At 38.7% G+C, this 20,899-nt stretch overlaps 1 protein-coding gene and 1 long non-coding RNA gene across 6 annotated transcripts in view; one reads left to right on the forward strand and one right to left on the reverse strand.

Annotated features, from left to right (window-relative positions):
* The window catches only part of LOC145429209 (uncharacterized), a 45,947-nt gene extending 34,107 nt beyond the window's left edge, over window positions 1-11,840 (forward strand). For both annotated transcript variants that reach the window (XR_013909433.1, XR_013909432.1), the window contains one exon: window positions 11,716-11,840. This is a non-coding gene — a long non-coding RNA (uncharacterized LOC145429209). The remainder of the gene's footprint in view (window positions 1-11,715) is intronic.
* Window positions 7,227-19,876, reverse strand: clta (clathrin, light chain A). Of its 4 annotated transcripts, XM_026170374.2 has the most exons (7): window positions 19,588-19,871; window positions 18,903-18,931; window positions 17,744-17,861; window positions 17,091-17,202; window positions 12,576-12,629; window positions 9,807-9,842; window positions 7,760-8,418 (listed from the first exon to the last, which is right to left on the reverse strand). In XM_026170374.2, the coding sequence occupies exons 1-7, from the start codon at window positions 19,763-19,765 to the stop codon at window positions 8,247-8,249; spliced, it is 699 nt and encodes a 232-aa protein (XP_026026159.1). In that variant the 5' UTR covers window positions 19,766-19,871; the 3' UTR covers window positions 7,760-8,246. The 4 variants fall into 4 exon arrangements, with proteins under 4 accessions (XP_026026160.1, XP_026026159.1, XP_080158525.1 ...); XM_080302399.1 differs by lacking the exon at window positions 9,807-9,842 and having other exon boundaries at window positions 19,588-19,873; XM_080302400.1 differs by lacking the exon at window positions 12,576-12,629 and having other exon boundaries at window positions 19,588-19,872.
* Between the last annotated feature and the right edge of the window lie 1,023 nt (window positions 19,877-20,899).

The raw sequence follows: 20,899 nt of genomic DNA on the forward strand, positions 1-20,899 counted from the left end.
ACTATCAGTAACATCATAGCACCCACCCAGCTGTACTGTATAAAAACTCCGTCAAGCTGGCTAGAACGCAGTACGAGTTATTGTAACTGACGGTAAAAAGTCAGCACAACGAAAATAAACTCCACCTAAACTTGGTTTATATCTGACCCAGATAGACTGCAGGTCATAACTTCTTACCTGAAGTTCAGTTCACCTGACACTCGGACCGGCGGCTGCCTCGGGTCTCTCCTCCTGCCTCCCCTCACCTCATCCACCTGCTGGCCTCTGTGGAAGCCCCGCCATAGCCACCACCAAACAACATCGACCTGCATCTGGCCAATCCACCACCTCTCATTGTTCATGCCATTACAAAAAAAAATAAAAAATAAGTCACCGGGCAAATGCCCGGTATGCCCGATGGCCAGTTACCCTAACCCTAACCCCACTATGTTAACCTGCAACCAAATCTGCAGCTCCATACAGCAATGTTACGACTTAGATTATATCTTATAACTCATAACTCTTATGTTAGCTGCCCTCAGTAGCATACTGTCTGAAATATTCCACGGCTGCAATAATTCTTTTAGTGTTATTTTTTCCTTGGTATTCTAATTTCACCGAAGTTTACTAAACTCAACAAACTTAATATTACTTACCGGGACATTTATTCTGTCCTCATTCTCTTTCACCGAAAAATTGTTTCCTGCAGTGCCTCTTTCGTGCTTGGCTCTCCTACCTTTACTAACGTGATAGCGCAGAAGCCGATGCTGCATTCACTTACACTCGGATATCTGAGTTTCACCGTGAAAACATAATCGTACATTTGATATTTGATTGAATTTTATTGTTTTGCCTTTGTGGTGGCACCTGGGGTGGCCAGTCTGGTTGGGGGGTGGCCTGTGCCCCCCCAGGCCACCCCGCTGGACACGCCACTGTCTATGACTCCCATATAACTTCAAACTTTGAAGCTTCCATTATCATTGTCTTACAGGACAAAGAAAGAATGCCACTAGGAAACCAAAAAATGTTTACTTAGTTCAGTTGCTCTGTTACTTTAATGCATCTCTATGACTCCCATATAACTTCAAACTTTGAAGCTTCCATTATCATTGTCTTAGAGGACAAAGAAAGAATGCCACTAGGAAACCAAAAAATGTTTACTTAGTTTGTGAAGTTTCACTTGTATTATTGACCAAGGGCGTAGATTTGGTTTTGGCATTGGTGGGGACGGATGATCCAACCACCGAACCCTGCCCTGTTTCTTTTTTTCCTTTTCGTCTTTGCTTCTTGATAATAAAAAAAGGAGAAATATACTTGCCTACATATGCTATTCTACATGCTTTTAAACCATTTAAAATTACAATTCATAGTTTTATATGTGAATTATATAATGTTAGGTTATTATTAAACAAATGACTGACTAAGTATTTTATACTTTAGTTTACTTCAGCCATATTCCATATAAATGAGATATCATACAAAAATAAAAATAGCTTAAAATACATTCATGAGAATAAAAGAATATGACTTTAAGGACTTAACAACATTACTTCAGTTATACTACACCAACATCTCTTATACATTAGCACTAAGGGAACACTGAATGACCTGGTGGGTTTTGTCCATAAAACTACCCATCTAAGATTACCACAAAGTAACAGATCTCTTAGCAAAATTATGCAACATTTTAGGCACTATTGCCCCTATCAAGTCAGTGAGCTGGGATGTTTTACTCTAAACATGAACTACTGTTACAGCAACAGACATGGACTACTGGTGTCCCACACAACAACTCAATGTCCACTATGTGAAGGAGCCAAACACATGCCTTCTCCTCTCATTAACTGAGATAAACTGCTGGCATATTTGTTTTACATCTATACTGTCCAGTCTCTCCTGGTGGACATGGCAACACGTTATTCATGGTTACATACAATTTTAGACTGATGTGGGCCAAAGCCTAAAACGATGTGCCGGAAGTTTGCTGTTCTCCCCGGTTCAGATATTTGAAGTTTGCACAGCTACATTCTCGCCTGAAAAAATTTTAAACGTTTATTTTGCAACCCAGAAAGAGTAATAAGAGGGGCACTGAAATTCGGGATTGTCCGAGAAAAAACGGGAGGGTTGGCATGTATTGCCTTGCATAGCCTGTAACGTTATTATGATGGACAGGTTTTATGAGTGAACTTGACTTTAAGTGACTTACAGGTTTCTTTGAAAAATACTTTCTTATATCCAGGTTCTTTTTACTGCCATCCTTGCAGCGCAGCATTGCCGCTGCTAAAACTAAACAGAGCTCCCTGAAAGGCACAGCCAATCACATTGGCCATATTTGTCACATGATATAGGACTCCAGTAGAGAACGTAATTTAACTCTTCACCGCTGGGTGAATGAGACGTTGACAGATCGCTTTTTTTTCTATCGGTTTTGTTTTTCTTTACTCGAAGAGATCAAATTATTGGTGGGGACAATTCAATAATCGCTGGATATTGGTGGGGACATGTCCCTTCCGTCCATGCCAAATCTACGCCCTTGTTATTGACCTTATGAAAGGGTCTAATTCAATCTATGTTGATACCACGACGGCTTTTATGGTATTACATTATTATATTCCACTATAACAAAGCCTTGTAGGTTCTGTTGTCCAGAGAGTAGGCACCTGCCGTTGCAAACAGCACACCATTTCAAGCATTAGTGATTGTAATAGATTTTTGCTCAGCCATCAGATTTAACAGACCTAGTCTGATCAATTCAACTGATGGAAATCGTATTACTTGTCAAGCATGGGGGAATACATATAAAAATGTCTATAATTCTCAAACAATACCTGAAAGCTGAGTTTTCACTTCAGGCACAACTTACTGTCTGTGTTTTTTACTCTGTACACCACATACCAACAAAACTACAGAAATTATGTCTTTGTGTAAACTGTAAACAAAAAGCAAAACAAAAATATCCTACACATCTTGTATTTACAATATAGGACACATAAAACATATCAAATTTTTAAACTTTAAACATTTTATTGGGAACCCAATGTAAGAGAAATATGCTTTCTAGTCCCTGTCAGGACTCTTGCTGCAGCATTTTGAATTAACTGAAGGCTTTTCAGGGAGTTTTTGATAATAATGAATTACAGTAGTCTAGCCTGGAAGTAATAAATGCATGAACTAGTTTTTCAGCGTCACTCTGAGACAGGATATTTCTAACTTTAGAGATGTTGTGGAAATGGAAGAAAGCAGTCTTACATATTTGTTTAATATGTGCGTTGAAGGACATGTCCTGGTAAAAAATGACTCCAAGGTTCCTGACAGTGTTACTGGGGGTCAAAGTAATGCCATCCAGAGTAAGAATCTGGTTAGATACCATATTTCTTAGATTTTCAGGGCCGAGTACAATAACCTTAGTTTTATCTGAACTTAGAAGCAGAACATTATAGGCCATCTAGGTCTTTATGTCATTCTTGCAGTTTAACTAATTGGTGTGTGTTATCTGACTTCATGGATAGATAGAGCTGGGTGTCATCTGCATAGCAGTGAAAATGTATGCTATGCCTTCTAATGATACTGCCCAAGGGAAGAATGTATAATGTAAACAGAATTGGTCCTAGCACTGAACCCTGTGGAACTCCATAATTGACCTGTGAAAAGGATTCTCCATTTACATGAACAAATTGGAGTCTATTAGATAGATATGATACAAACCCACTGCAACGCAGTACCTGTAATACCTACAACGTGCTCTAATTGCTCTAATAGAAAATTATGATCAACCGTATCGAATGCTGCACTAAGGTCTAGCAGGACAAGCACAGAGATGAGTCCACTGTCAGAGGCCATAAGAAGATCATTTGTAACCTTCACTAAAGCTGTTTCTGTGCTGTGATGAGCTCTGAAACCTGACTGAAACTCTTCAAATAAACTATTCCTCTGCAGATGAGCAGTTAGCCGTTTGACAACTACTCTTTCAAGGATTTTGAGATCAAGGGAAGGTTGGAGATTGGCCTATAATTAGCTAAGACTGCTGGGTCTAGAGATGGCTTTTTAAATAAAGGTTTAACTACTGCCAGCTTGAAGGCCTGTGGTACATAGCTGATTATTAGAGATAGGTTGATCATATTTAAGATTGAAGGATTATTTAATGGCAGGACTTCTTTGAGTGGTTTTGTAGGAATGTGGTCTAAAAGACATGTTGATGGTTTGGAGGAAGTAATTATTGAAATTAACTCAGAAAGATCAATTGGAGAAAAAGACTCAATGAATATCAATGGTACTAAAAGTAGCCACACATCTTTGAGATTATTATGAGTATTTTTTTTCTCTAATGGTTAAATTATATTTGTGAAGAAGTTCATGAAGTCATTACTAGTTAACACTAAAGGAATAGTTGGCTCAGCAGTACTCTAACCTTTTTTTTTTTAGCCTGGCTTCAGTGCTAAAAAGAAACCTAGGGTTTTTCTTATTTCCTTGAATCAGTGATGAATAGTAAGATGTTCTAGCTTTACGTACGTACACACACACACACACACACACACACACACACACACACACACACACACACACACACACACTAAATATAAGACTTTTGGACGCCTTTTAATACACATTGTATTGTGATGGAGCTTAAACATCAGTCTCACACAATTTGAGACTAAACTTACAATAAAACAACAACAACAACAAAAACATACAGAGTATTAATTTTCAAAAGTAAGAATGCACTCTTTGCAAGTGTACATAAAGTTGGTTTAGTTTAACATTAGAACCACAAAAGGGGGTAATTTGGCATTTATAAAAAAAAAAAAATAAAAAAAAAAATCCTTTTACCTCTGTTAAAATAAAACCATCATCTCATATTCCTACACAGGGCTTATTCATCAAATACTGAATTTCTAGGGGTGCTGAATTTTAAACAAATATTTTGACATGAAAGATGCTATAACATGAGCCAGAGCTAGACAGATGTTATAGATAAATAAATGTATACGTTATAGTATTTAGATTAAAAAAAAAAAAAAAAAATAATAATAATAATAATAATAATAATAATAATAATAATAATTAACTGCCAAGGTGAGCATGGGATTCTGAACTACAGGGAGTGCATAATTATTAGTCAAGTTGTATTTTTGAGAAATAATTTTATTATTGAACAACAACCATGTTCTCAATGAACCCAAAAAACTCATTAATATCAAAGCTGAATGTTTTTGGAAGTAGTTTTTAGTTTTAGCTATTTTAGGGGGATATCTGTGTGTGCAGGTGACTATTACTGTGCATAATTATTAGGCAAATATACATTTCTGACATTCAAAAACAAAACAAAAACAAATCGGCGACCAAGATAGCCACCTTTCTTTGCAAGGACACTCAAAAGCCTGCCATCCATGGATTCTGTCAGTGTTTTGATCTGTTCACCATCAACATTGCGTGCAGCAGCAACCACAGCCTCCCAGACACTGTTCAGAGAGGTGTACTGTTTTCCCTCCTTGTAAATCTCACATTTGATGATGGACCACAGGTTCTCAATGGGGTTCAGATCAGGTGAACAAGGTGGCCATGTCATTAGTTTTTCTTCTTTTATACCCTTTCTTGCCAGCCACGCTGTGGAGTACTTGGACACGTGTGATGGAGCATTGTCCTGCATGAAAATCATGTTTTTCTTGAAGGATGCAGACTTCTTCCTGTACCACTGCTTGAAGAAGGTGTCTTCCAGAAACTGGCAGTAGGACTGGGAGTTGAGCTTGACTCCATCCTCAACCCGAAAAGGCCCCACAAGCTCATCTCTGATGATACCAGCCCAAACCAGTACTCCACCTCCACCTTGCTGGCGTCTGAGTCGGACTGGAGCTCTCTGCCCTTTACCAATCCAGCCACGGGCCCATCCATCTGGCCCATCAAGACTCACTCTCATTTCATCAGTCCATAAAACCTTAGAAAAATCAGTCTTGAGATATTTCTTGGACCAGTCTTGACGTTTCAGCTTGTGTGTCTTGTTCAGTGGTGGTCGTCTTTCAGTCTTTCTTACCTTGGCCATGTCTCTGAGTATTGCACACCTTGTGCTTTTGGGCACTCCAGTGATGTTGCAGCTCTGAAATATGGCCAAACTGGTGGCAAGTGGCATCTTGGCAGCTGCACACTTGACTTTTCTCAGTTCATGGGCAGTTATTTTGCGCCTTGGTTTTTCCACACACTTCTTGCGACCCTGTTGACTATTTTGAATGAAACGCTTGATTGTTCGATGATCACGCTTCAGAAGCTTTGCAATTTTGAGACTGCTGCATCCCTCTGCAAGATATCTCACTATTTTTGACTTTTCTGAGCCTGTCAAGTCCTTCTTTTGACCCATTTTGCCAAAGGAAAGGACGTTGCCTAATAATTATGCACACCCCTTCTCATTACAGAGATGCACATCACCTAATATGCTTAATTGGTAGTAGGCTTTCGAGTCTATACAGCTTGGAGTAAGACAACATGCATGAAGAGGATGATGTGGACAAAATACTCATTTGCCTAATAATTCTGCTGTCGAGGCTGTCATTTTTAGTATCTACATGGATGCTAAAATTGCCCAAAATAAAGATTTTTATTTGAGCTGAGCACTAAATCAGATGAAGTCTGAGAAATCAAACAAACTCTGTAAGGCTCAGGTGGACAATAGATGATTACAAATAAGACTGGTTTTTGAGTCTTACATCTGACTGAGGAGCAATTACAATCTGCAACTTCCACATATGAACACCCAAACCATTTTGAACAGAGTTCTAAGTAAAATAGTAAAATCTGTCTGTTGAAACTTATTCATCTTGTGAGCATGAGAATATGAGTTTAAGACTTTTACATCATTGCGTTCTGTTAACGGTGTCACAATAATGGGGGGGTTGTGTACTTTTGATAGTGTAATAGTACATAGGTGTTCATATCATTTAATAGCAGGTAGACAGTTTTGTGACCTTATAAGGTTTTATATGACATCGGCATGATGTTGCAATGTCACCATTGTTGCAAAAAATAAAAATGTTGATCAATACATTTACATTAGATGACAGTAAAAAGGAGTCTTCAATGTGGTAAAGTTCATATAAAAACATTTAATGCAAATCTGAGATCGTTTTCCCCTTAGTTTGATGAAATATCGAGTTATACTCTGACCTCAAGATAGATTTAAAAAAAAAAAAGAAAAAAGAAAAAAAGGTAAACAAAGACTAGATATTCAATATGAAGTTGAAGGACAGCAGAACAACATCTTTAATTTACTTTTTATTGTTATTGAAATCAAATGGACATCGAACAAACATGGTCAACCAACATCTGGCTAGGATCTAGTTCTCTTTAAACCCACAAATGTCTAATTTCAGTGACATAAATGTTTTATATAATGTATATATATATATATTGCCTTCTGTATATGTACATAGGTACAGGCATCAAGTACATACACTGCTGAGGTTTAAACACACATACAAATAGGTCACATTTATTGTAATGACTGGACTTCAGTTCCTGACTAGGAGGGGGAGAGGCTTTCAAAAGAAATGCATAGTTTAACACAATATGCCACAAGCAGGCTCTACACACAGTTCAAAGTACACACATTGAAATTTGGAGTTCTGTCTGAAGAGTTTGGTCCTTCAAATCAAAATCAGAAAGAAATACTTTGTACTGGACATGCTGCGGAAAGAAATGTGAATGAAACCATTTAATATCAACCCTCAAAAGTAAAAATATTAATGAGGCTGACAGATTAACAGTGACAACACAGCGTTATAGGAATGATATCGGTGGGGGGGGGGGGGGTTTGGGGGCACATTGTAAAGCACTGTAGTGTAGCTGCTGGCCCAAACAAATGTCAGCCCTTCCCTTTTAGTGTCCCAACTCACCACCCTTGCACAACTGTCACACACACCATGAGACCTTGTGTAGATCTGTCCTTGATTTCATTTTTACTAAACAACAAGGGAAACAAAGTCTTGACTGATTTATTAAAGAGGTGTATAGGTAAAATCTTTAAGGGGCAGAAAATAGTGAGCAGGTACATCAAGGCTAATCTTTCCAGCCCTGCCAGGAAGAAATACATCAGGGTAAGGCAAGTGACTATACCCTGTGAGGTGGGGGAAACAAGGCTGTGCATGACTGACAGATATAGACACAGGGGTGTAAGTGCCCCTTGATATCAGAATACAAATGGAGGGGCATGAGTAGTTGGTTTCGTTGACGTGTCATGGAAAAAGATGATATGGAATGATTTCCCGAGCAGCCTTGGGTGTCTAGCGGACTAGTGGGGACTGCTTCAGGGAGATGAGGACCGAACGCATGCGGGACACATCCTTAGCCTGCTTGCTGGACTTGGGATTAAAGTCACAGAGCCGTGCCACCCGCTCCCACTCTGTGCCTGGGTTGTTCTCATCCAGATCTGAAATCATGGCTTCCTCAGCCGCCCTGTAAGCATTAAAGGAGGAAAAGACAGAAGAGCGAGCCCATCAGTGTGTGAAGTCGTAAGATACACAGCTGTGCAGCCCTGAAGAAGATCTCTGCTGACTAACATCACATACAAGTTCTTTAGACAAAGTCAGAGGCGCCAACAGTGAAATTTTGACTCAAGTTCTCAGTTTTGGTTACACTGAAATTGAACTTTAAGCCTGGCATTAAAAACTCAGTTTTTCCATCTGATTTTGTCTGGGTTGGACTTTTTTAGTTCAGCAGCGTCTACCTCAGGGCTGGACAGTCCAATCACTACACACAAACATCCATCTATCTTTACTCCCAAAACTGAGTAATCAACAAGGAACAAGCTTTCCCGGCTACATTACCTGTGGCATGCCCCCCACTTTACAGAATACAGCAAGTCACCTGTATATTCTACTCTCAACATCAGGGGGAGATATATACACAACAATGAGATATCAAGCTCAAGCCAAAAACAACCAACCCACCCCCCAAATAATAATAATAATAATAATAATAATAATAACAACAATAACAACAATAAATTAAGAAAAATGTGTTTCTGGCTGGATAAAATTGCTGTTCATTAAGGAACTCAACAAGAACCAAGTATAGTGATATGTAGTTATCTGTATACTTGTCCTTGATTAATAGGAACAGTAATACATGTTCAGATTTTTAATCAAGCCTAGCAGAAAAACAACAAAACGAAAAAAAAAAATGCATTAAGCATGCATTGGCAAGCAGAAAAGCGGGGTGTTTCAGCTGTGGCAAGGAATGCGCTGACGTTGAAATTATGTGTCTCAAATGCCAAACAGATAATTAACTTTAAAATATTTAGGCACGGGTGTGGGTTCATTAAATCCATCAAAGACCAAAAAAAGGCCTTTACAAAGATTACTTATGTAGTTAAACAAATGCAAACAAGAACAAAAACAAATTAAAATAAATTAAATTGATCAGTTCCACTATTACAAGGCAATTTGAGATTCAAGCCACAGATATGGCTAAACTCTTGTGACACCCCATCCACAAACATGAAACTCAATGCTATTCTTTGGTTCTACTTAAAAGGATCTTTTGTAGTCTCCACCCCACCTGAGCTAATAACTTAAACACAGTACACAAAGAAAAATAGGGCAGGTGAGAAGCTAATGAGCATTCACTTTCACAACCATCTACAATACACAAGGGACTAGAAGGACCACAACATCACAGGAGGAACATTATACCAAACTCTAGGCTCTGGATCTAACTCTTGTGCTATTCAACTGGGTACCTCTGCAATGCACTATAAACACATACACAGACAGAACTGCATCTAACCCCTGTGAAAATGATAAAGTATTTTGAAATTCTGGGGTTTTATATTTTTACTTAACTGGTCTAGGCGGTAGCAAGGATGGTTAATATGTGTGCTTTAAGGTGCATAGGAAAAGAAAACAGGGAGAAACAGTTTCACAAGTCAGAATTTAGGAGAGAGAGAAAGAAAGAGAGGGGGGGGGGGGGGGTGAAATAAAAGACAACAAAAATGAGCTCAAATGCAGATGTTTAAAGTCAGCATGCAAAAGCAACATTTTTCTTTTGGCTTTATTTTCCTAAAAATGAAAATGATTAGTGTGCAGCCTTTGGTTTGCTAAACTGAACTGATCTTCTATGTTTTCTATAAATAAAATATCAGCTTCTCAATCTGTAATAAAGTTAATAAATTTAACCATCTGCATCATCTCAGTAATCTGATCTACAGAGTCCAACAGCTCACATTTTTCATGAATTATAAACACACAATGTTCCTACATTTGCAAATAACACTCCAATTCTCACTTCCTCCAAATAGTAGGTATAGAGTGACACCAATCAGATGGAGGAAGACGGAAGTGGAGCGATTAAGATTCAGTGTCATTCTGCATTACTAAGACTAAAATTTCATTCTGTGTTTAGGTGAGTACAACAATAAGTTGGAAAGCTCCACGGGTGTGCACATTTTGAGAAAAGGACTATTCAAATAACACAACGACAGCGGTAACATGATGCTAATTTTCAGATGAGCAGCTCAACAAGAAAGAAACTAAACACTTTAAAATGCTGGAGGCAATGTAGGAATAACAAGAGGCCTGGAATTTCTTTACATGAAACCAGGTTTTGCACCAATCTAAATTCTTACATTTGGCAACTAAGCTGACAGCAACAAAACGTGCACACCACAATGAAGGCTAATGGATATACCCAAGTAATTTGATAGCAGAACCAAAGGCTGCACAGCTCAAGCTATTCGATAGCTAGCTGGGCGTATCAGCAGGTCATCTTAACATTCTAATAAAGCATGAACACAGCTCAGTTTGAAGCAGTTGTGTATCCACGATTTGATATCTTCATATTTCTTATATATAAAAAATAAATAAATAAATGCAATAATTACTACTGCCTGGAAACGAACTCCAGGCTCATTCAGCATTTAAGAAAAAACCTGGCATGTGTTTCTAAATAATTACGGTTTTCTTAATCATTTATAGGCTGATGTTTATATAATACTAAGAAACCTCAAAAGTACCATTGTGAAGTGAAATGATTTACCGTCTACACAAAGTTTGCTGCTTCAGTTTAGCAATTTCCTTCTTTGCCGTGAAAACAAATGAATACGAGAGGAAAAAAAGCGTTTGAAAGTTTCAAATCTGAGAGAAGGACAGATTTCCTATCCTGAAACAAACATAATTCATGGGGAAACGGTCAACGGTATCAAAAAATTCTTTAACCGTGAGTGTCAGGAGTGTGAAGATATATCCGGCCCTCGAGGCCTGGAGTTCAACACTCCTGGCCTATGGCATTCACCCAATAAAGAATGCTACCATTGTTTGTTTGTTTGTTAATTAGTTAGTTAGTTTATTTGCTTGTTTTAATCAATTTTAAATCATGCTTTTTATTTGTTCTTGTTTCTAATGTCTCTGTAAAGCACTTTGAATCACCTTGTTGTTGAATTGTGCTATACAAATAAACTTGCCTTGCCTTACCAAAACATCCTGCAACAGCAACTTCTTCCAACCACCCAAGAACAGTTTGGTGAATAACAATGCCTTTGCCAGAATGATGGAATACCATACCATGAGGCCAAAGTGATAACTAAGTGGCTCAGGGAACAAAACATTGAAATTTAAGGTCCATGACCAGGAAACTATCCTTAATCCAATTGAGAACATGTGGTCAATCCTCAAGATGTGGGTGAAAAAGCAAAAACCTGCTAACTGTGACAAACTCCAAGCAGTGATTATGAATGAATGTGTTGCCATCACTCAGGATTTGGCCCAGAAGTCGACTGACAGCATGCCCGGGCGACTGCAGAGGCCTTGAAAAAGAAGAGCCAGCAAATATTGACTCTGCATAACGTTGATGTAATTACCAATAAAAGCCTGTGAAACTTATGAAGTGCTTGTAATTGTACTGGTTTACATCACAGAAACAACTGAGAAAATTTTTTTTTTTAAAAATTCTAAAAACAATGAAGCAGCAAACTTTGAAAACCAGTAAATGTGTCATTCTCAAAACTTTTGGCCATGATTATAATATATGAGATTAAGGAAAAGAAAAACCACACACAATTGCTTCAACCCATCTCTACATATCTTACTTGTAAGTAAAACAAGAAAACCAACATTAATAAAGTTGTTAAGTGGAAAAAAACCCAAAACATTTTCATTAATTTTTTACGCAGTTGGTTTAAGCAGGTGTTAATTGTTAGAAATTTATGAAATGCATTTGGATAATGAGTTGCTGAAGAGAATCAAAGAGAAATGAATGAGAAATTAACATGGGCACAGTTGTGAAAGTATTCATTTGATTTCCATGGATGTGATGGCATGCGTTACTGAAATATACCGACAGGCATCAAACTCACAAATGTCATGCAGATGATATGGATATGGAGTTCAAATTATAAATGCAGTTTATATTTGGAAAAAGTTCAAGCTGGATAGGTAAAGTAACGATTATGAATCCAAGCACTTCAAATGTATGACTGAAGGAGAAAGTAACACATGGCAGCAGAAAGAAGGTAAACTGATGCTCTAAGAGATATGTGATGTCAATGGCTGTTGACAATGGGGGAAAAAACAAAACAAATAAACAATAAGAGGAGGATGTTAGTTGGAGCAACATACACATAACCAATGAGCTCAGAGAAGGGTTGCTTGTAGAAGTCTTCATCCAACACCCTGGACAAATATCCGCCCAAACGACAGAGCAGCAAGAAGGCAGGAGAAAAGAGAGAAAGTGGTAAAAGGGAGAAGAGGAATGGAAACAAGCACTGCAAGTTACCGTACAATAATATGCTTAGGAATATAACCAATCAGGTGTTTGATCAGTGTCAGAGGGATTTAAAGACTGTTTAAAGAAAGTTTTACATCTTTAATGCCATTGCACCAGTCATGCACAACACACTTTTAGTTCTTCATACCTCTCACATTTTGAATACTTGACACATTTTTAACTAATTAGCCTAACAGTGGAATCTCTTAACCCAGTATGTTATAGCTATAACAATAAGCGTAACCCCACATCAGTGCATGCAACGCTGTAAGAAAAATCATGTGACAGGTGAAACAGCTGCTGTGCTGAACAGCAGTGCAGTGTCTGACACGTAAGCGCAACTTTTGAATCATTCGCATTTGTGCTGAGGAGTAGACGAGACCACTTTAAGTGCCATTTGTGCTTTTAAATTTTTGGCTTGTCATCACCCACTACACAAAGGGACCATGGAGGAAAAAAGAACATTTTTCCAATCTGGGATCGTTTAACTCCCGCCCACATACACAAGAAAAAAAAAAAAAAAAAAAAAAAAAAAAACATTTGTGCATTCTGCATTTGACATACTAATAATAATAATAATAATAATAATAATAATAATAATAATAATAATAGATTGGATTTATATAGTGCTTTTCAAGGCACCCAAAGCGCTTTACAATGCCACTATTTTTAAAACCCATTACCCTGTTCTACACCTTATACGTTTCTGAAGCCAGAATACGGTAAAAGGAGCTCTGCAGATTACCTCGAAAACTGTTAGTCACCCACAGGATGTGTCGTGAGATGTCATGACCTTTAGTAAATTACCTGCATCAAGTCATGAATGCAAAAGTAGAGATGCACCGATTGACCGTTCATAAATTGGAATCAGCTTATTTTCAGTGTTTTACACCTTGTCTGGTGATCAGTCAGACTCCCATATGACCGATTATAAGCCAGTCCTTTTAATGTACGTATGACTCACATACAGCAGCACAGGCTATTAGTTGCACACCTACCCACATGCTACACTGTTAGCACGGAAGTGAGATAAGAAACAAGGGTGGCTTAATCAAACAAACAGAAAACAAAAACGTTCAGAACAACAAATCTAAAGAGATATTTAAACATGGACATTTTAAAGAAACTAACAGAGGAAAAGTAGCTAAAGCTATCCAGAGCTCAGAGGCAGCCTGAGGATGAGCAAAGGATCAAAGCGGTTATGAGGAAAATTACAGAGAAAAAGAAGACAATGTCTTGTTATCTGGTGAAGTCATTTCAGGTAAATGTGGGTGTACAACAGCTTATTTTCAGATAATTATTTATACTGCACTGAAGTAGTTTAAATTTAAAAAAAAGATCCTGTAATTGTCAAGTTTATTGACAATTACAGTTTATTTTACACGGAAGAAAGGTGGAGTTTTGTTTGTAACTGTTGTCAGTTAAAAGCCTGCAAAAATCAGTAACGGCAGATTAGAAAAATATCTAAACTGACCAAGAAAATTGCAATCGGTGCATCTCTATACAGAACCCTCCTGTGATAATAAAAGACACAGTAAAAAGTGTTTTCACCTCACAGGAAATATTTGACTCCATTTGTTTTCCTTAAAATATCACACATTAGTTATTAAATTTCCTGAAATAACAGCAAATTGCATAGACTTGTCTTAGGTATAGGTAATTTTAATGACTGAAGACATGCAGTGAACAATAACTCCAGTGTCTGGGAAACTTAATAATGAGGAACCCCGACTTACGAAATAAATTCATTCCAGAGGGTCTTTCGTAAGTCAAAATTTTCGTAAGTCAAAATTTTCCATCGCCTTTTGAGTGAGACTATGCTGGCTGAAGACGAAGTTCTTGGTGGAGGAGGACCTCGCTCATACAGTGGGGCAAAAAAGTATTTAGTCAGCCACCGATTGTGCAAGTTCCCCCACTTAAAATGATGACAGAGGTCAGTAATTTGCACCAGAGGTACACTTCAACTGTGAGAGACAGAATGTGAAAAAAAAAAAAAAATCCATGAATCCACATGGTAGGATTTGTAAAGAATTTATTCGTAAATCAGGGTGGAAAATAAGTATTTGGTCAATAACAAAAATACAACTCAATACTTTGTAACATAACCTTTGTTGGCAATGACAGAGGTCAAACGTTTACTATAGGTCTTTACCAGGTTTGCACACACAGTAGCTGGTATTTTGGCCCATTCCTCCATGCAGATCTTCTCGAGAGCAGTGATGTTTTGGGGCTGTCGCCGAGCAACACGAACTTTCAACTCCCGCCACAGATTTTCTATGGGGTTGAGGCCTGGAGACTGGCTAGGCCACTCCAGGACTTTCAAATGCTTCTTACTCCTTTGTTGCCTGGGCGGTGTGTTTTGGATCATTGTCATGTTGGAAGACCCAGCCTCGTTTCATCTTCAAAGTTCTCACTGATGGAAGGAGGTTTTGGCTCAAAATCTCACGATACATGGCCCCATTCATTCTGTCCTTAACACGGATCAGTCGTCCTGTCCCCTTGGCAGAAAAACAGCCCCATAGCATGATGTTTCCACCCCCATGCTTCACAGTAGGTATGGTGTTCTTGGGATGCAACTCAGTATTCTTCTTCCTCCGAACACGACGAGTTGAGTTTATACCAAAAAGTTCTACTTTGGTTTCATCTGACCACATGACATTCTCCCAATCCTCTGCTGTATCATCCATGTGCTCTCTGGCAAACTTCAGACGGGCCTGGACATGCACTGGCTTCAGCAGCGGAACACGTCTGGCACTGCGGGATTTGATTCCCTGCCGTTGTAGTGTGTTACTGATGGTGACCTTTGTTACTTTGGTCCCAGCTCTCTGCAGGTCATGCACCAGGTGCCCCCGTGTGGTTCTGGGATCTTTGCTCACCGTTCTCATGATCATTTTGACCCCACGGGATGAGATCTTGCGTGGAGCCCCAGATTGAGGGAGATTATCAGCGGTCTTGTATGTCTTCCATTTTCTGATGATTGCTCCCACAGTTGATTTTTTCACACCAAGCTGCTTGCCTATTGTAGATTCACTCTTCCCAGTCTGGTGCAGGTCTACAAAACTTTTCCTGGTGTCCTTCGAAAGCTCTTTGGTCTTGGCCATGGCGGAGTTTGGAGTCTGACTGTTTGAGGCTGTGGACAGGTGTCTTTTATACAGATGATGAGTTCAAACAGGTGCCATTCATACAGGTAACAAGTGGGGGACAGAAAAGCTTCTTACAGAAGACGTTACAGGTCTGTGAGAGCCAGAGATTTTCCTTGTTTGAGGTGACCAAATACTTATTTTCCACCCTAATTTACGAATAAATTCTTTACAAATCCTACCATGTGAATTCATGGATTTTTTTTTTCACATTCTGTCTCTCACAGTTGAAGTGTACCTCTGGTGCAAATTACTGACCTCTGTCATCATTTTAAGTGGGGGAACTTGCACAATCGGTGGCTGACTAAATACTTTTTTGCCCCACTGTATTTATCAATAATTTCTTTGTTTCCATCGAGAGCACTTTACGCTTCTTCTTTTCACTTGCAGAAAGTTTTTTCGGCCACATTATGAATGAACGATAGGCTAATTGCAAACGAAAAGCACACGAAATAGCGCACTGCAACAACAATACGTCTTTCACGTGAACAGCGAAACGCAAGTACGAAAGCCAAGGAGTTTCACATGATTTGGAAGGCATTGTGAGCATTCTGGGCTCAGCCAGCAGATTTCGTTACGCGGGCATTTTGCTGTACCACGGGCAGAAATATTGCAGTTAAGTGCCTTCGTAACTTGAATTTTTCGTTAAATGGGGTCTTTGTAAGCCGGGGTTCCACCGTATTTTTTGGACCATAAGGTGCACTGTCGATGAATGGGTCCATTTTCATACATAAATCGCCCCAGATTATAAGGTGCACTGTCGATTTTTGAGAAAATTAAAGGATTTTAAGTGCGCCTTTTAGTGTGAAAAATAAGTGGAGGTCAAATAGCATTTTAACTAAAAAGGTGGTGAAAAGCCACATGAGATTTCCCCTTAGAGAGAATGGATTTTCTTTAAAATATGAACCTGTAGACAACTGAAACAAAAACTGATGCCACACACAAATGGGGAGACCAGCATACTGTGTTTCTTGAAATTCAAGGATAGGTTATTCCGATTCTTCCTGAAAAAAAAAACATATGGATACAAATTTCAGTAATTAGTTGTAAACTTACTCAAGGATACAGAAGTTGAGTGACCGGATGGCCATCATTTCTTCCCCTGCCACAACCGACAGATCTACATTCTTTTTAAGCTGGGATAACTCACATATCCCCACAGTCTTCTTTCATTTTTATTGATCTTCCATCCTGTTTCTATGCGTTGACTATCATTGACTACAGTACCTGTTATTGGTTTTGGTTTTCTCCAGCTGCTCATTCTGCCTGGCATGCCATTCCTCCAGCTCCACCTTGGCCTTCTCCTTCCATTCCGTCTCCTGCTGGCGAGAGTTAGCATCTGCAGAAGTAAACGCAAAAATACAGAAATCACGCTCAAGAGCAGAGACTGATAAAAGAATAAACATCCCCAAAAAGATGATGAACATAATGATGTGAAAGGAAACAGGGACAGAAATAATTGGTTAACACTGTATGTGGAATATCCAGTAAAGGAAGGTCATTTACACAACAATATTTCAATAAAAAAATCTGCGATAATATTTCTGATGATACTTGCATACAGTGACACAACAAGACAAGTTGATGTTACAAAAGTGGCTAGATCAAAAACTATTAAAAAGGTACTAAATGTCATAAGGATCTAATGCTTAGCGATCAGAGATGCCTGGGGTTCACACACTGTCACTCACAAAGTAAACCCCTTGCATTGCTATAGCAACGGTATTGCAACATGATAATTTATATCATGTAAAAATTGTTACCAATATTATCGTTGACAATGTGATATAGCACAGCCCAAATCTCCACCTTTACTTATCACATCTCACATATCAGTGTTCTGTCCTACCCTATAATAAAGTGTTCTTCTGGGTGCTTACCTAGCTCCTCCAGCCTCTCTCTTTGCTCCTCCCTCCACTTACGTAGACTTTCTGGTTCAGCCTGCAGTCGGTCTGCATTAGAAATTGCTGCATAGGCATCTGATGGACCATTGCTTTCCTGAGAAAGGAGCAAAATGGTAAGCACAGTTTTATCAATATTTCCAATGATTTGGCTATTTATCCATTCATGTTCAGTGTTTCATTTTTCTAACCCGTATGTGAAAGTTGTCATTAAAGTGGAATTGGCTTCCGCACCCCCACACCCCAATACGCATAGCGTACATGTACTCTTAGAAGATTCTCTCACTGACAGGAAAGGAAGAAATGTTGCAATGACAGCACAGGAAAAGGAAGCTGAAGTGACTAACAGACAAATATTCAAAAGCTCGGCTACTAAAAATCACTGTTACGATGTTAAAAGGAAATTAGTATTTTCCAATGACGCACACAGTGAAAATTCAGCAGAATTGATATATAAACATCTCTTGAGCAAATCTTAGTATTCAAGTAAATGAATTTCAAGGATAATTGCTGTTTGTTATATTTATATAACAAACAGCAATTATCCAGGAAATCAAGGAACATAACTAAAATGAAATGTGTCAAGAAGCAAAGAAGTTTAAATCCAAACATGAGAATCTTCAATGTCATGTTTTTAAACTGATGCTAGTAAGCTGTACAGAGTGAAATGTTTTGTTTTTTTTAATAAATCACCCCCCTTTGATCTTTACTGAAGGCCAATTGCCTGCCATCAGGCACTACTTTGAGTCACTGAACTGGTTGCAGGTCATCCATGAGCAGCCATGGTGCTGAAAGTCTGCAGTCTTACCAATTTCAAATAGGTCTGTACCAGAAAAGGCCCCACTCATTGTTGTATATCAATGCATCTGTGGGCCCTGTACTATGAAGCAACTTCAACACACTGAGATTATCTTTTTGTTTTGTAGATTCAAATCCTTCTTTATGGTGCAGGCATTTAGTACAGACCATCCTTTTCATCCCTCTATTTATTCTTCCTTTAACACTATACGTTAGTGCATACACAAACAATAATTTCTGTATTAAAAGATTTTAATCCTTTGTGCACTTATACACACAAAACACAGGAACAAACACAAGGTGATTTCCAACATGATAACTAAAGAGCAGATGACATTACCCCATGAAGCTCTCCATTGATGGCACCATCTAAAACAGGTAGAGGTGAGACTGCAGTTAGAAATCAAGCAGACAAATTAAGGCATAAACATGACAAAACATCTTGAAATATTAAATGTCCTAAAAGAGATTTTTACCATGCCTTGAACTTGTCTAATGGAGCACCAATTACTGTTGCTAAATGCACTCCTGTTTCGTAATAATGGATGTCAGCATTTCTGACCAACAATTCCTACAACTGAGGCTAGATTGGAGGAAATGAGTAAGTCATGAACAAAGGTTGTTAAGCTGTGCCCATTTCCTAAGTGGCTGACACAAACTGCTGTAAATGTAGCCGCAAGCAATCAAGTTAATTGGAAAGCAATGAGTGGCAGTGCCAGCAGCAGTAGCTTATTTCAGCATAAAATAGCATGTATTAATAAAGGACTTCAAGTTTCACCTGTACGTGTTCCTTGTGAGTTCAAAGTAATCTTACACAGGTTAATATCAACGCTAACCATGTCCACTTGGCTAATCTGCTAGCTCAGTTAGCCTTAGCTTTAGTGTCCGTTCAGGGCCAAAATAGCGTCTAGATTAACCGCATGTTGAACGTTTAGTTACACGTACACAAAATCCTCTATCACTAATGACGCCAAACAGACAACATACAGCGACATTTTCTTCGCTTGAGGATAACAGCCACGCACCGTTAGTGTCTCCTAGCGAAGAGGGGACATCTCCACTGTCCAAGATGCTGAAGCCTTCGTCGTTTTCAATGCCCGCAATTTCGCTTTCCTGCTGGGCCAGGAAAGCGGCAGCGGGGTCCTCCTCCGAGCCGACACCGTTTCCAGCACTGGGCGCGTTCAGCATGTCAAAATCGTCCATGTTGTCTGTAGTGATAGAGGGATAAAACTGTGAAACAACGAGCAGGTGTAGCACCACTGAAACCGATTAGACCAGCAGGAAGAAGGACGAAAGGGGAAAACGGTAAAAGCTGGCGTAGCGGAAACAGCAGAGTAACCAATCACAAGCAAGAATGGATTACTGGCAGTAGTCATGGCCAATCATGTAACAACTTTCTCATAACGGGACCAATCAAATATTTGAAAGCGTTTCATGCGGATCCCATGACCTGCTGGGTGCTGTTGTCAGAAATAGAGAAAAATCTGCAGTATTTTTTTTTTAATCTGCTGCACGTTTAACACACAACTGTTTGCATAGCTATGATTGGGAATTCGTCAGATAAGAAAAATAAAATTAAAATTTCAGCATTTTTTTCTGTTTTATTTCCTCAGGTTTTTCGTTTACCCTCTAACTTTACAAGGCCTGTCATTGATTTAACTCCCTGATATTGCTTAACCCTTATATTGGAAAATTGTCTTGAACTGTCTTATTCGATCACAGACCGTTATTCCAGTTATTTTAGTCTTAGGACTAAGACTTCTGTCGTCTTCTGTCAAAAAGTTTTCCAGCTTCCTCTTCATAACCCTGGCAGCAGTTGTGTCCCGCCCCAGTATAATTCCGCGCTGGTTAATTATTTACAGTTCTGACAGTATCAAAGGGCTCAGGTGGCAAGCGTTCACCTGACTCAGGTTATATAGCTGGGTGCAACTGCTCTTTTAAAACAGGAATACTATCGGAGTTACTAAGGGAAGACTTAAACTATTAGTTTGTTTATTTTTATAGTAATTGAAAGATAACATTCAAAGAAGTTCAAAAACTCCACCACAACTGATTTGAATTACTAATACATATGCTGAGTGAACTGTACACTACTGAAATATGAATTACTTTACTGACAAAAGACTATATTATCATCGCCATGACTTCTCCATGAAAAATCGCCCTTTACAATGCTTTTACCTAAATTAATATTATGCTGCAATTTACTGTATCAGCTAGGCAACTCCAGGCCTCGAGTGCCGGTGTCCTGGAGGTTTTAGATGTGTCCATGATCCATCACAGCTGATTTAAAGGGCTAAATGACTCCTCAGCATTTCTTTAAGTTCTCCAGAGGCC

Source organism: Astatotilapia calliptera, chromosome 6 (assembly GCF_964374335.1).
Source record: "Astatotilapia calliptera chromosome 6, fAstCal68.1, whole genome shotgun sequence".
Lineage (NCBI taxonomy): Eukaryota > Metazoa > Chordata > Actinopteri > Cichliformes > Cichlidae > Astatotilapia > Astatotilapia calliptera.

What these genes read in the sequence shown, in the direction of transcription:
- clta (XM_026170374.2), bottom strand. Translation starts at nt 19,765, where the DNA reads ATGGACGATTTTGACATGCTGAACGCGCCCAGTGCTGGAAACGGTGTC. An exon ending in TTCGCTAGGAGACACTAACG is followed by an intron (nt 18,932 to 19,587) that starts GTGCGTGGCTGT and finishes TACCTGTTTTAG; the next exon opens with ATGGTGCCATCAATGGAGAG. An exon ending in CCTTGCTACCGCCTAGACCA is followed by an intron (nt 8,419 to 9,806) that starts GTTAAGTAAAAA and finishes TAATGCTTACAG; the next exon opens with GGCGGCTGAGGAAGCCATGA.